Here is a 16221-nt window from a genome sequence, read left to right on the forward strand (position 1 = left end):
CACGGAAATTCTTCGGAAACGTAATGAAAACATTCCTTCCAGACGGCGCTTTTGATTGTAACGATGACGTCACGGGGGAAACCCAATTGAAAAAAATTTGAATTGAATAAAGCCACGCTTCTTTCAAAATAATGCTTTATTTGACTTGAAAACAACATTTTTTCATGGATTTTATTAAAAATTCTGTTATTTCAAAACTTATTTTAATGTTTTCTCGAATTCTCTTATTACAACGCAAACCTTTTTAACAACTAAATCGGCTTGGTGTTTGTTTACATCAGCGTGGAATACGAATCGAACGGTTTTTTGATCCGGACGCGGATTCACTTTTACAGTCACAGTTTCCTGACCCATAAATTCCCGTTCGTTATCATTAACCTATAATATAAAATCAAAATATTATTATTAGCGTAATCCAATTTGGATTACGCTAAGCGGCTAATCCAAATAATAGAGCCAAGGCCTAGAAACCCACCTCCAATAAACGCTTACAAAACATTCCCGCTGTTATTTTCGGGTCGTCAAAAGCAACGTTAACCATATTGGTTTGAACTAGTTCCAAATTTACTTTTGCAACTTCACTCCCAAGGTTGTGAATTCCTAGAAACAAAAAATACAAATTCATCTTGTATAAACAATTTTCAGTTAAACGCTAAAATAAAACAATAATTTAACCTTCGGCTAATTTTCGAGCATTTTCGTGGTCCTCTGACAATCTCTCGACCATCTTTTTCAAAGAATATAATCCGGCAGCTGCCAAAATACCCGACTGCCTCATTCCACCCCCAAGAAGTTTTCTATATCTTAAACCCCTGCGTGTAATATATGTATATCGTATATAACACAAACATTTATATTTTTCAATTCTAAGCTTCATTAGAAATTCAGAACGTACTTCGCTATAAATTCTTTCGTTCCCGCGATAATTGTTCCAGCCGGTGAACCTAAACCCTAAAAATAATTAAATATAAGTAAACACGCAACAATAACGCGTTAAACATTTACAGGGAGCCCAGCCAAAATTTTATAATAGGATTTTCTAGGAGAAAAATGTATTTTTATAGGAAAAATGTTTCTTATAGGATCATATAGGAGAAAAATGTGTTTTTATAGGATAATAGAGGAGAAAAATGTGTTTTTGTAGGATTATGTAGGAGAAAAATGTGTTTTTATAGGATTATATAGGAGAAAAATGTGTTTTTATAGGATTATATAGGAGAAAAATGTGTTTTTTTAGGATTATATAGGAGAAAAATGTGTTTTTATAGGATTATATAGGAGAAAAATGTGTTTTTATAGGATTATATAGGAGAAAAATGTGTTTTTATAGGATTATATAGGAGAAAAATGTGTTTTTATAGGATTATATAGGAGAAAAATGTGTTTTTATAGGATTATATAGGAGAAAAATGTGTTTTTATAGGAAAACACGGGACTGAAAATACTCATATATAATACTGTTTTGGCTTAAACTATATAGAAAAATCTCAAAAAATAACAAATTGGATCTAACTTTGACAAGAGGAACTCAATTAAAATATAATATATAAAAATCCTGAGCGATATCGGTGTCTAGTCAAATGCAATCTCAATAAAAGAGCTAAATTTTGATATATTTGATGCTAAACTAAACGTAAACTTCGACTAAGTCAAAAATATAGGATATTATAGGACCTTTCATGAAATTATAGGATAATATAGGACAGGCTCAAAAATAAAGGGGTTCATAGGAATTGTATGGCCGCTGGGTTCCCTGCATTTAAATTCAAACTTACTTTTGACAAACAGGCGGAAACAGAGTCACAATATTTTAGAATATCACCCGGAGTTTTATCCAAATAAATTGCGGCGTTCATAATTCTAGCTCCATCCATATGAACTGGAATATCATAAGTCTTTGACACTTTCCTTACCTAAAAAAAACCATACGTTGGAAATTATCATACGTAATTATAATTACTCATAATTACCTCTTCTAAAAATGATAATGGCAGAACAGTTCCACCACACATATTATGAGTATTTTCAACAGCAATCAGACCAGTAATTGGCAAATGGGTATCACGAGATTTGCGAATTTTACTAATTAATTCGTCGATGTTAAAAGTTCCATCTTGATTCGTTTTTAAAGTACGATGATGAACGCCAGCCACCTTAATTAAATTAATCCTAATTAATATTCACTATTATTAACGATAAAGGAAAAGCCAACGATTTACTTGAGCGATTCCACCTTGCTCGAACAAATGAATATGCGATTCATCACCCAAAATAATTTCTTGACCTCTGGTATCGCAATGGGCCATAACGGAAATTAAATTACCCATTGTTCCCGTTGGAACGTACAAAGCCGCTTCTTTTTCAAACAAATTAGCGGAGTAATTTTCTAGCTCTATTACGTAGAAGTTAAATAAGTTAAATATAATTTAAATTAGTAATTAAAATTTACCCAAAACTGTCGGATCCTCTCGATAAACATCGTCACCAACAACAGCTTCAGCCATACATTTTCTCATTTGTAAATTTGGTTTTGTTAAAGTGTCACTTCTCAAATCTATATTTTCTAAACCCATTGTTTTTAGGATTAATTAGAATTAGGGTTACGATTTCTGGTAATTATGAAGAGCTTATAAACGTTAAAGACGTCGCTGAGTTTATATTATCTGATACAACAACAGAACGAAAGATTAGAGAAGAAAAAGAAAGGCAGATATGATCAAACCCCAACTAAGTTCAGAAGGACTTTTTTTGAAGGACAGCTGCAAAAATGTAACTTCTACTATGCCTACCAGCAGGAATTTATAACTGTTCAGTAGTATACAGGTATAAATTCCCGCTACTACCAAATGAGGGAATTAAAGTAGGACTAGAATAATAAGAAAAAATTACAGGGCTCAGAGCCGAATTTAGAAAATATTAATAGGTATGAAAATATAGGATTTTATCCAGAATTATAGGATTATATAGGACACTAGATGGGAAATAAAACTTTTATTTCATCTTGAACATAGTAAATAATGTAATAATGCTAACCTAAATATTAACTACCCCAATTTTACCTTTAATCTGGCAACAGCAGCTAAATTAAAAGTTTTTAAGCGCTTACACCTGATTAAGGCACAAAAGTTCAAGGTTTATTGGTTTGGTGGGTTGAAATCGATGAAATATTTAAAAATATAAGACTTTATGCAAAAATATAGGATTTTTTAGGACACTTTCAAAATTATAGGACCTTATAGGAGACTATCAAAATGATAGGATTTTATAGGAGACTTTCAAAATGATAGGATTTTATAGGAGACTTTCAAAATTATAGGACCTTATAGGAGACTTTCAAAATGATAGGATTTTATAGGAGACTTTCAAAATTATAGGACCTTATAGGAGACTTTCAAAATGATAGGACTTTATAGGAGACTTTCAAAATGATAGGATTTTATAAGACACTTCCAAAATTATAGGATTTTATAGGAGACTTTTAAAATGATAGGATTTTATAGGAGACTTTCAAAATTATAGGACCTTATAGGAGACTTTCAAAATGATAGGATTTTATAGGAGACTTTCAAAATTATAGGACCTTATAGGAGACTTTCAAAATGATAGGACTTTATAGGAGACTTTCAAAATGATAGGATTTTATAAGACACTTCCAAAATTATAGGATTTTATAGGAGACTTTCAAAATGATAGGATTTTATAAGACACTTCCAAAATTATAGGATTTTATAAGACACTTCCAAAATTATAGGATTTTATAAGACACTTCCAAAATTATAGGATTTTATAAGACACTTCCAAAACTATAGGATTTTATAAGACACTTCCAAAATTATAGGATTTTATAAGACACTTCCAAAATTATAGTATTTTATAAGACACTTCCAAAATGATAGGATTTTATAAGACACTTCCAAAATGATAGGATTTTATAAGACACTTCCAAAATTATAGGATTTTATAAGACACTTCCAAAATGATAGGATTTTATAAGACACTTCCAAAATTATAGGATTTTATAAGACACTTCCAAAATTATAGGATTTTATAAGACACTTCCAAAATTATAGGATTTTATAGGTACTATAGGACCTATGGGGTCCCTGGAAAAACACTATAAAATATAAATCAACAAATATTAAAATAATACACATGAAAATTTATTTGAAATCATTCTTTTTTTTTCAATTGATTAAATTAAAATCGATTACATCATTCATTTATTCTTTTCTACAAAACACTATTTTGAAAAAAAAAAAAAAAAGAAATAAAACCAAAACAAAATTATAATAATAAAATTTAAGGAATGTTAACAATTGGAATAAGGCACAAGAGAAAAAAAAATTATATTTATCCTATTACGCTGTTTCCCCCCCCTAATTATTATTTATAATTAATTAATTATTATTAATTTTAAACACTATATTGGAAGTACCTGTTGAAACATTATTATAGCGGTTAACTCGTTAAATTTGTTTAAGGGAGACTTTTGAAGTGAGTGAAAAAAACGGATTTCATATTAACGAGAGTTGATCGATGCCCGCTAACGTTAATAATAATAAGACTGAATTTTTACTATAGCCAAAAATATTTGAAATATATATTTTACTCCAAGCAACAGCAAACAAATATTGATATTGAGAAAAAACACCGGTTAGAACGAATATATATATATTGAATTAAATACTATTTGTAATGTTAGCCTTTTAATTTTTTTAAGTTTGCCATTTAATTTTTGCCGATAATTAATTAGTAAATAACACTTAACAGCAAAGAGATATGAAAAATTTTACACAAATAGGCGACAAATATCAAATATAGAAAGATTAAAATTTATATTTAATTTTAATTGCTTAATTAATTAAGCTGCAATAAAGTAAAGCCGCAAAAGCCTAAATCAATTCAAGGAAACATCCCTTTAATTTTCGATATGTTAATTGTGTAGTGTATTTTGTATTATTTTAAGATTACGATATCTTAAAATGATAATTAATTAATTAATTAATTAAAGCTCGCTTGCAATTTACCCCTTTTAGAAAATTAACTAATCTTAATTCGCGAACAAGAATGATTTGCAAAACAAACAAAAAACAAAAAAAAATTAAGTTTTCTGGACATAATTATTTACACGTATTAATTATTTTCTTCCCATTATTGTAAGCGATAATTATACAGCTTATAATTTAATTAAAAACGTTAATTTGTACTCTAGTAAGTAACTTCATTAATATATATATATTTTTTTTTGTTTGTTTGTTTGTTTGTTCAAAAATGTACAGCCATTACTTAACAAGAGGAATTATTATTTATGGACTCGTTTAAAATTGACGATTTGTTTTTTTTTTTCATTTTCATTAAAGATATATATACGGATTGAATAATAAATTCCTAAATATCCCTCCCTAGCTTAATTAATTTAATTTAATTTTATTAATTATTTTAACCATTTTATTTTTACTTTTAAGCGTTAATTATTGTATGTATATATATTTATATATAATATATTGTAATAGGAATTTACCGGTAGTAAATAGATTATATTATCACAACATGAGAAAGTTTTCAAAAATAGATTGGAGAATGATCATTTTATAATTATTATATTTCTTAATTTTCTTTATTTAATTATTTTAATTATATTATGCTTAATTGAAGGGAAACTTCGGGATAAAAAAAAGTCTAAATAGTTTTAACAAGTTTTATTTTCCCAAATCAGCGTTAGAACAAAACCTTAATTTACTTACCTTAAAAATTAAATCTAATATCCATTTTAATCGCTGTTACTTAGTAAATTAATTTAAAAATTAATTTCTAATAACTTAAACTCGGCATTAATCTTTAATGATGGAGTTAAATTTAATTGCGTTCTATAATTATAAAGTAAATGCGCGCTGATTTTAGAAATTAACAAATTAGACTTTTTATCATTTAGTTCCCCTTACTGACAATTTTACCAATAACGTTTTGATTAATTTAAATTTAATTTAATTTAACCATTTCTAATTTATTAGTTTTACCATTTTAAGCGAAGCCCCGGCTATAACTATTACTCATTCGATTTAAATTACACTATTGAACTTCCCACAGTTAATAAAAATGGCACATGAAATATTAAAGAGCGAGATGACTTTTGAGGGTTTTCTTTTTTTAACTAATTTTAACTAATTTGTTGATAAAGATGATTTTAGTTTTTCGATGGAAAACAACCCTTAAAATACTCTCCCACGTTTACAATCATTAAACTTTAATAGAAAAAAACTGGGAAAACGGCAAACTAAACTTATATTTTGTCTTTAAAAGTGTTCAATTTAGTTTTCCTTTAAATTCCGGAAGAGGATTGTAAGCGACCTTTAGCCCTTCGCCGAGCTAACTCGGAAGCGGAAACTGGCTCTAAATTCGGCGTTTTAGGGTAATTTGTAATCGCTCTAAATGTTGCGTCAACGGCTCCCTTTATATTTAAAAGATTGGTGGAAAAAAAAAAAAAAAAATGACGTAAGAATTTTGGCAAACTTTTCTTGAACTAAGTACTAGGCCTAACCCTAAAATCGTAACCTCAATATGTAATAGTAATAAACAAGATGATTTAGATCCCTAGCTATTATTAGGCATTCAATCCTATTAAAAACAACTCGTAATTCATCAGATTTATATCTAGCATATCGACCGAGTTACTTCAATAAATTGATTTCTGATACATAATTTTAATAGCGCGACAGGAAATGAATATTTGAGTGAATAGCCCCTCTATACGTTACCTTTAACAGCGCTAAAATAATTACCCATAAACCACAAGTAACCCTTAATACGCGTACAAAACGTTTGAGTGATTAGCCCCTCGAATCGCTACCCTTAACAGTGCTTAAACAATTACCCGTAACTCAAGTGATCCTTAATCAGCGTACAAAACGTTTGAGTGATTAGCCCCTCGAATCGCTACCCTTAACCGTGCTTAAACAATCACACGCAACTCACAAGTGAACCTTTTTTACTTAATAAGCGTACAAAATGATTGAGTGATTAGCCCCTCGAATCAATACCCTTAACAATGCTTAAATAATTGCCCATAACCCACAAGTAGCCCTTAATACGCGTACAAATCGTTTGAATGATTAGCCGCTCGAATCGCTACCCTTGACAGTGCTTAAATAATTACCCGCGACTCGCAAGTGATCCTTAATAAGCATACAAAACGTTTGAGTGATTAGCCCCTCAAATCACTACCCTTAACAGTACTTAAACAATTACCCGCTTGGAGCAGCTCAGCAAAGAAAAAACCACCCTTGGAGCAGCTCAGCAAAGAAAAAACCACCCTTGGAGCAGCTCAGCAAAGAAAAAACCACCCTTGGAGCAGCTCAGCAAAGAAAAAACCACCCTTGGAGCAGCTCAGCAAAGAAAAAACCACCTTTGGAGCAGCTCAGCAAAGAAAAAACCACCCTTGGAGCAGCTCAGCAAAGAAAAAACCACCCTTGGAGCAGCTCAGCAAAGAAAAAACCACCCTTGGAGCAGCTCAGCAAGAGAAAAGACCACCCTTGGAGCAGCTCAGCAAGAGAAAAGACCACCCTTGGAGCAGCTCAGCAAGAGAAAAGACCACCCTTGGAGCAGCTCAGCAAGAGAAAAGACCACCCTTGGAGCAGCTCAGCAAGAGAAAAGACCACCCTTGGAGCAGCTCAGCAAGAGAAAAGACCACCCTTGGAGCAGCTCAGCAAAGAAAAGACCACCCTTGGAGCAGCTCAGCAAAGAAAAGACCACCCTTGGAGCAGCTCAGCAAAGAAAAGACCACCCTTGGAGCAGCTCAGCAAGAGAAAAGACCACCCTTGGAGCAGCTCAGCAAGAGAAAAGACCACCCTTGGAGCAGCTCAGCAAGAGAAAAGACCACCCTTGGAGCAGCTCGGCAAAGAAAAAACCACCCTTGGAGCAGCTCAGCAAAGAAAACACCACCCTTGGAGCAGCTCAGCAAGAGAAAAGACCACCCTTGGAGCAGCTCAGCAAGAGAAAAGACCACCCTTGGAGCAGCTCAGCAAGAGAAAAGACCACCCTTGGAGCAGCTCAGCAAGAGAAAAGACCACCCTTGGAGCAGCTCAGCAAGAGAAAAGACCACCCTTGGAGCAGCTCGGCAAGAGAAAAGACCACCCTTGGAGCAGCTCGGCAAAGAAAAAACCACCCTTGGAGCAGCTCAGCAAAGAAAAAGACACCCTTGGAGCAGCTCAGCAAAGAAAAAACCACCCTTGGAGCAGCTCAGCAAAGAAAAAACCACCCTTGGAGCAGCTCAGCAAAGAAAAAACCACCCTTGGAGCAGCTCAGCAAAGAAAAGATCACCCTTGGAGCAGCTCAGCAAGAGAAAAGACCACCCTTGGAGCAGCTCAGCAAGAGAAAAGACCACCCTTGGAGCAGCTCAGCAAGAGAAAAGACCACCCTTGGAGCAGCTCAGCAAGAGAAAAGACCACCCTTGGAGCAGCTCAGCAAAGAAAAGACCACCCTTGGAGCAGCTCAGCAAAGAAAAGACCACCCTTGGAGCAAGTATATATTTGTTTTTACTTTTCCAGCGAAATAAAAGTAACTACTAAGATCCTGCTAAAGACACCCGTTATGACCATTCTAAAAGTAACTTCAGTATATACTTGTTTTTGCTATAAAAATTCCCCTACATTTCTTTGAATGTTGAAATAGGGGAGCGGGATTGAAAGATTGATATCTTTATTGTCCGCCACCATTTTGAAGGGATTAGGACAATAGAAGAACCGGTTCTCCCAGGGTAGGGAAGGACACCTCCAATTTCAATTAGGACGGACATGTTGGAAAAATAGGAGAGGAAGATAAGGAAGCAAGAGAAAAGACCACCCTTGGAGCAGCTCAGCAAGAGAAAAGACCACCCTTGGAGCAGCTCAGCAAGAGAAAAGACCACCCTTGGAGCAGCTCAGCAAGAGAAAAGACCACCCTTGGAGCAGCTCAGCAAAGAAAAGACCACCCTTGGAGCAGCTCAGCAAAGAAAAGACCACCCTTGGAGCAAGTATATATTTGTTTTTACTTTTCCAGCGAAATAAAAGTAACTACTAAGATCCTGCTAAAGACACCCGTTATGACCATTCTAAAAGTAACTTCAGTATATACTTGTTTTTGCTATAAAAATTCCCCTACATTTCTTTGAATGTTGAAATAGGGGAGCGGGATTGAAAGATTGATATCTTTATTGTCCGCCACCATTTTGAAGGGATTAGGACAATAGAAGAACCGGTTCTCCCAGGGTAGGGAAGGACACCTCCAATTTCAATTAGGACGGACATGTTGGAAAAATAGGAGAGGAAGATAAGGCTACTTACTTTGACCAAGTGGGCCTCCTGTCGAACTAAAGGCAAGTTACAATCTGGCAAATGTTGACGATACTTAACCCATCCATGGTTTAAAACGTCAATCGCTTTGTAACGTTGCTTTGGATCAATATGAAGCATCCATTGTACTAAATGCTAACAAATCAATAAAGCAAGTTTAAAAATAGGTTAATTTACTAGTTAATTAACTATTTTCGGTTAAAAAAAACGCGTAATAAGATATACTTTGGCGGGAGTGGAAACTCGAGCCCAATTTCCAGACGAAACGTCCAACTTTCCTTCTCCTATTCGAGCTAAAATTTCAGTCGGTGTATCATTGGGACCATTGGCAAATGGAGTATGACCAGCCAACATGGTGTATAAAAGGACCCCCATACTCCAAATATCACAAGCTTCATCGTAACCTTGTTTCTTGAGCACTTCGGGCGCGACAAAATTAACAGTGTAACAAGGAGTCATTAATAACCCGTTTTCCGCTCTGATTTGTTTGGCAAAACCAAAATCGCAAATTCTCAAGGATTCTGGAGCGCCAGATTTATCAGCGTATATTATATTCGATGGTTTAAGGTCACGATGAACAACCTTAAAGGTTAAAAAAGTTATAGAAATCCTTAACATCTTGATCATTTTTGGTTTAATATTACCCCATTTTCGTGAAGATATTTAACAGTGGCCGCGATAACTTCAATTACGGCGCTGGCTTCTTTTTCGTTGAATGTCTTTTGATTTAAAATCCTGTCTAAAAGTTCTCCGCCTTTAAGTAACTCCATAACGAGATAAACCGAAGTTGAATCTTCGTAAATCTAAGAATTACAACCGGCAAAAATTATTACGCCTTGTGCTAAGGTCGTACAGCGGATAAAAACGCGATAACTCTATAATACAGTAGCTGGCGAATATTATACATAGTTTACAGGCATGGAGGATTCCTACCATTAACACAAGCAAGGAGACCAAGCGACTTAGAGCGTCAAATCGTCTGCTATTTTACGCTCTAAGTTGCCTGGTCTCCTTGTGCAACTGGTATGAATCCTCCTTGCGTGTAAACTATGTATAGGGCCACAAAAACTTGAGTAAAGCCTGCCCAACCCAATATACCCACGTCTTTCTTTACCTATAAGCGTTTGAAGCTATGCACATTTCTAGTTTCAAGGAGAAATTTCTCCGTTTCTGGCCCCCTTGTTTTTCGTGTGCACCACGGCCCTACTAACTAACATATCCCCGTCTTTCTTTACCTATAAGATCGAGTTTGAAGCTGGTTGCCTATCTTTTCTACAAACATTTCTAGCTTGAAGGAGATAGAGAAATTTCTCCCTGTTTCTAGCCTGCTTGTTTTTCGTGTGCACCACGGACCCACTAACTAACTAACTTCTTATCAGCGCATAACTCCATTGGTAATTACGTAACAAGAAGTAAAATATATAAATAACCTATAATTTTATAAATATGAATTTAAAATTATTTCAATTTGAATTTCTTACATCATAAAGAGTTACAATGTTCAAATATTGTCCGTATCTCATAAGTATCTCCGTTTCTTCTTGGCAGTCTTTCTTAGATTTATTAATAATCTAAAATAAAATGTTAATATTATTAAGATTTTCACTTAAAGCTTAACCGCAATTAGCCTTATTCCTGATCAGCGCCATCTACCCATAGCGGTGACTTTGAGAACTACTGTAAGCGGCAAGCCAATCAGATGTCGCTAAAATCTGGTGACGTCATTTTTGGTAAGACCCGAGAGTGCCAGTCAGTGACGTCACCAGATTTTAGCGACATCTGATTGGCTTGCCGCTTACAGTAGTTCTCAAAGTCGCCGCTATGGGTAGGTGGCGCTGATCAGGAATAAGGCTAATTAAGTCTTTGAGTATTTATTAATTACCTTAACGGCGTATTCTTTCCCAGTCTCCTTGTGAATACATCTTTTGCAAACGGAATAAGCCCCGTGGCCTAATTCCTCTTTAATCTCGTATTCTTTCAATATGGACTCCTTAAAATTGGATCTCCTTTCGTTTAGCTGCCGTGAAAGACACCAAGTGCATAACTTTTAAAACAAAATTGTTAAAAATAGCCCCCAACAATTTCTACGAATAAATTAATACGCTTAATCAGGGTTCATATAAAAAATTAATGTATGAACCCCGCTAATTAGAAAATTAAAACTTAATCTGTACCCTATTTAAAGGCTCATTTTCAGCATTATTCTCGTATCCTTCTTCTATGAGACTAGAAGCGACAAAACTGAAACCTCTGAACAATTCGTGAGCATTAGCGCTAGGTGGAACTCCCGGCGAATCTATATCGCGACCAAAAGTAATCGAAACAAAAAAACAACTAGAACTTTAACTACTTTACGCGGTTTTCTTACAGGAAACAATTGAATTAGTAAATTACCTTCTGGAGTTCGATTTGTAAATTCTTTGTCAAAGTAAACAGTATGATCCGAACGAGATACAGCCGGAATAAAAGGAGGATTGACCTCGTGACGATATAACTTTTCAAAATCAATTGTGGCAAAAAAAGAGTGGGATTTGATATCATTTACTCCACCAGGACCCGATCCTAAGAATCATTTTTAACTTAATATTGGTCACGTGTGGGATTATAAAGAATTAAGGCATCAGCGGGTAGGTAAAAATTATTTGAAATACGTCAGAGGCACATGACTTGAGAGGGCGTGGCTCAAAGAAACTTAGTTTTTGTTAGAAGAAAAGATCTTTTTAGTTAGCTCGTGTACCCAAACCATTGAACCATCTAGAATATTACTTTAATGAGTTCGAAAACACGAATGCTGTACAAAACCGAAACAAACACGCCCTCGCCACCCTCAACCACAAGTAGCTAATACAGAAACTGTATTTACGTGACTTGTTTTATTTCAAAATTTTTGTGTTATTGACCAGGCTAGGAAATAAGACAGGTTTACAGGTCAAAAACCAGTTTATTAATAGCTTGGACCACTTTTTTTATTCAAAACGTGAGGGTCACTGGTCCCAATGACTAGTTTATTAATTCCTACTTTAATTAAAAATTGATATGGGGGCCTCTTTAATTATTTTCATTTTAACATAAATTTCGACTCCAGGAGTCCAGCTGTGTATACAACCCTAAGCCGAGAGAGATTTTTTTAGAAGAGGGAACGACCACAAGTCCTGGGACCAGTAGAAAAATAAATAGGGGAAGGGTCACTGGTCCCGGGACCAGTAGAAAAATAAATAGGGGAAGGGTCACTGGTCCCGGGACCAGTTTCATATTTAAGACATCAGGGGTCTCTGGTCCGGAGGACTAGTTCAAAAATAAACCTTATTTCTAAGCCTGTTATTGACAATGCAATCTCGGGAAAAACAAGGCCTAGGTGTTCAGTCCGACGTCAAGCGTTGCCGTGACATATTTCAAATAAATTTTAGCCACCCGCCAATGTCTTCTTTACAGTTCCTATAAGAGTGTAATTACCCAATCTATTGGCAGGATTTCTTTTAAATAGCGCTCTAAGTAAACTTTGAGCTTCTGGACTTAGAAATTGGGGCATTGCTAACTTAGCTCTGAAAAACGAATCAATTTTAAATCTTTCCAATCATAGTAACGCGGTATCCCGATTCTCACTTTAAAATCATGGTCATGGTTTCCTTTTTGTTTGTACCTTGGAAAGGTAATGCACCAGTTAACATTTCAAACATGAGAACACCGAATGACCACCAATCCGCGGCTGTAGTGTGTCCTTTACGACTTATAACTTCGGGAGCCATATACTCCACCGTTCCGCAAAAAGAGTAGGCTTTTTGGTCATTAAGAGCCTCTTTACTTAAACCAAAATCAGTCAAACTAATGTGACCGTTAGAATCCAATAAGATACTGAGAAAATAACCCCCAAAGTTGAAATAAATTGCGAAAAAAAAAAAATGGCTCGTAACGTTTATATCGAAATACTTTTCAGGTTTTAAATCTCTATAAATGATGCCTAAGCCATGTAAATGGTCCAACGCCAAAGCTAACTCTGCAAGGTAGAATTTAACATCTTCCTCAGTAAACATGACCTAAAAATTATAATTTTTTTCAAGCAAATATACAACAAATTATCTCTAAAAGTAAGAGGTGTGTGGGTAGTGATATTTCAATTTCGAATAGAGTTCGGGTAATCAAAAATATTATTCTCGGGTATCGGGGTGGGTACCCGAATTTTTGTCGGGTATTCGGGTAATTGGGCTCAGCTGAAAAATGGTTGTCGGGTATCAAAAGTTAGGACGAATATTTATGGGGGCGGGTACCCAAATTTTTGTCGGGATTTCGGGTAATTGGGCTCAGCCGAAAAATGGTTGTTGGGTAACAGTAGGGTATCAAAAGTTAGGACGAATATTTATGGGGGCGGGTACCCGAATTTTTGTCGGGCAACAAAAGTTAGGACGAATATTTATGGGGGCGGGTACCCGAATTTTTGTCGGGTAACAAAAGTTAGGACGAATATTTATGGGGGCGGGTACCCGAATTTTTGTCGGGTAACAGTCGGGTATCAAAAGTTAGGACGAATATTTATGGGGGTGGGTACCCGAATTTTTGTCGGGTAACAGTCGGGTATCAAAAGTTAGGACGAATATTTATGGGGGCGGGTACCCGAATTTTTGTCGGGTAACAGTCGGGTATCAAAAGTTAGGAGGAATATTTATGGGGGTGGGTACCCGAATTTTTTCAGCTAATTAGGTTTATAAATAAATAGATAGATACTTCCTTCAAAAATTCCCTTGAGTACACTATTTTTACAGTTATATCTCAATTCTAGGTTCTTCAAGTTCAATGTATGGTCTTTCTTAATTTATTTCTTTTTGGTGCTTTCTCTGACTTTTGGTTCCGCTTTCTACAAGTTCTTAACCCTTAGTCTTATTTCAACACAGAATACTGGCAATGGGATGATGTATGTGTGTCCAACGGTCCACTGTGTCGCGCTGGGTGATTCTTTCTAGTCTGTCTCAGAAAGAATCTACCACAGAACGAGTACCTTGTATGACTGGACAGTGGGTGGTCCCCCTTTCACCTCTGATTCCCATTTTTCTACCCGCGAATAACCCGACAACCTGTTTCAGCTTGACACGGGTAATGGGGGGGGGAGGAATATTTTTATTACCCCGAGTTGGAAAAGATGTCATTTTCGGGTATCAGGTACCCCCACACCCCTATTAAAATAAGCTCACTTCTTTGCTTAATCTGGTGAACAAATCACCACCTTTCAAAAAATCTAAGATTAAATATAATTTCCCTTCAGTTTGGAAAGCTGTAATGACCCAAAATTCCGTAATTAGCTTAATTAATTGATTTTAAAGCCTAACAAATTGAAAAATTATACCATAATGAAGTCTAACAACAAAGGGATGCCTGACTTCTGCCAAAATATCCCTTTCCATTTTAGTTCTCACTCTGTCTCGTACTATCGTAAATTTTTAAGGTAAAATATTTGTAACTTTGTCAATAAAAGGGACATTGCTAAAGAAAGGTACCTTTAAGGGTTGCTTTTCTAAGAACTTTCATGGCGTACAATGTTCCAGCATCAGGCCCAACAATTTTTTTCACGAGAAATACCTTATTTGGGCAAAATTTTATAAGCAATCAATAGGTCCTAAAGTCTTTTGCGTTGTAATATTATCATACTTTTCCGAAGGATCCTTGACCCAATACTTTTAGAAGTTTAAATTGATTAGGGTCACCTTTTGGATGCCCTTCTTTGGTAACGTTAGTTACTTCAATCTCATGCATACCATCTTCAATCTCATTCACCCCTTCCATATCCTCAACCTATTATATTTAAATTCTACAGTTACAATTAAAAATATCTTAAAATAAATCTCATTCTGATCTACCTGGGGCAAATCATCATTTGGCTCGTCTACAGCCATTTCGTCGCTGCAAGGAGTAGACCCCTTGACCAAAAGAGTTTAAATTGAATAAAAAGTAACATAACCACGATTTAAATGTTCTATTTTTCTCATTAGTGACTAACAAACAAGGGCTAATAATCTATGTATATAGGTTGCGAGGCTTTGAGTATATTAAACGCGTAATTTCCTTATTTAAGGTAAATAGCTCGCGTACATCTAGGGTTTATAAAATTAATTAAAGAGTACTTACTTGAGCAACTTGATTATTATGTTTCATGGGCATTTGTTGCCATGGGTCAACCAGATGTGGGGCTAAGGGCATTTCTTTTTCATACGTACTATCAAAAATGTTTATTATTTTCTAACCCTAACATTAAAACCGAATACTTTCAATAATTATTACAGCAATATATTAAATGGGTCGACAGAAAATACTCGAAGCGGAGATATTTCAATGTTTTCTAGCGTTCACTGTTTCACAACACCATGACATAAGCCTTGGCTTCGGAATAACAACGGAAGTTTCGCGTTCGAAGTTACGAAGCCGGGGACGGGAAATAGACCAAACCTATTTTCCAGGAAGGCTCTAAGCCTACTAATCAAATGGACTGTTTGCCGTTGTAAATAAACCCGCAACTTTTGACCGTAATAATACCGACTGTAAAACGTTTATATTTTAAAAATTAAGGAACAAGTTACAACCATCCTTCTTTCACGTTTACGATAGACAACCAACATCCATAACGTCCGCGAACTGTCTACGATGTTTGTTTGATGTCACCGCCAATCGGCTTCTCGTTTCCGGCGGCAGACCGGAACGTCATATCCAGTCGTCTCTCGTCCAATCAGAAACTACTACCTCGTCGTGGTGTCGGCAGCTTTTTTTAAACAATCCATACATTTTACATAAAATCGAAAAATTAATCACATTTAAAAGACGAAAATTTTCACATCACAGAAATTTAGATGAATAGATTCCGTAATCTCAAAAATCTTAAGAAAAAAATTACAAATCATCATACTGGAATTCG

General features: G+C 35.1%; 2 protein-coding genes across 4 annotated transcripts; both read right to left on the reverse strand.

The window, feature by feature from the left end:
• Positions 1-118: 118 nt before the first annotated feature.
• Positions 119-2763, reverse strand: LOC149661178 (uncharacterized). The gene is made up of 8 exons (XM_089842602.1): positions 2450-2763; positions 2220-2392; positions 1971-2153; positions 1776-1913; positions 896-951; positions 676-812; positions 476-600; positions 119-378 (listed from the first exon to the last, which is right to left on the reverse strand). The coding sequence occupies exons 1-8, from the start codon at positions 2571-2573 to the stop codon at positions 199-201; spliced, it is 1116 nt and encodes a 371-aa protein (XP_089698728.1). The 5' UTR covers positions 2574-2763; the 3' UTR covers positions 119-198.
• A 1375-nt stretch (positions 2764-4138) lies between these two features.
• Positions 4139-16028, reverse strand: S6kII (Ribosomal protein S6 kinase II). Of its 3 annotated transcripts, XM_089842630.1 has the most exons (18): positions 15594-16010; positions 15441-15528; positions 15173-15232; positions 14964-15107; positions 14813-14894; positions 14662-14742; positions 14510-14589; positions 13254-13360; positions 12930-13178; positions 12780-12868; positions 11721-11888; positions 11501-11622; positions 11209-11370; positions 10808-10897; positions 9971-10129; positions 9552-9908; positions 9318-9461; positions 4139-6448 (listed from the first exon to the last, which is right to left on the reverse strand). In XM_089842630.1, the coding sequence occupies exons 2-18, from the start codon at positions 15510-15512 to the stop codon at positions 6320-6322; spliced, it is 2295 nt and encodes a 764-aa protein (XP_089698756.1). In that variant the 5' UTR covers positions 15513-15528; positions 15594-16010; the 3' UTR covers positions 4139-6319. The 3 variants fall into 3 exon arrangements, with proteins under 3 accessions (XP_089698756.1, XP_089698755.1, XP_089698757.1); XM_089842629.1 differs by having other exon boundaries at positions 15441-16028; XM_089842631.1 differs by having other exon boundaries at positions 11209-11343; positions 15441-15998.
• Between the last annotated feature and the right edge of the window lie 193 nt (positions 16029-16221).

The sequence above is a fragment of the Phalangium opilio genome, unplaced genomic scaffold, assembly GCF_054372755.1.
Source record: "Phalangium opilio isolate 3A_F unplaced genomic scaffold, DU_Popi_V2 ptg000070l_1, whole genome shotgun sequence".
In the NCBI taxonomy this organism is placed as follows: Eukaryota; Metazoa; Arthropoda; class Arachnida; order Opiliones; family Phalangiidae; genus Phalangium; species Phalangium opilio.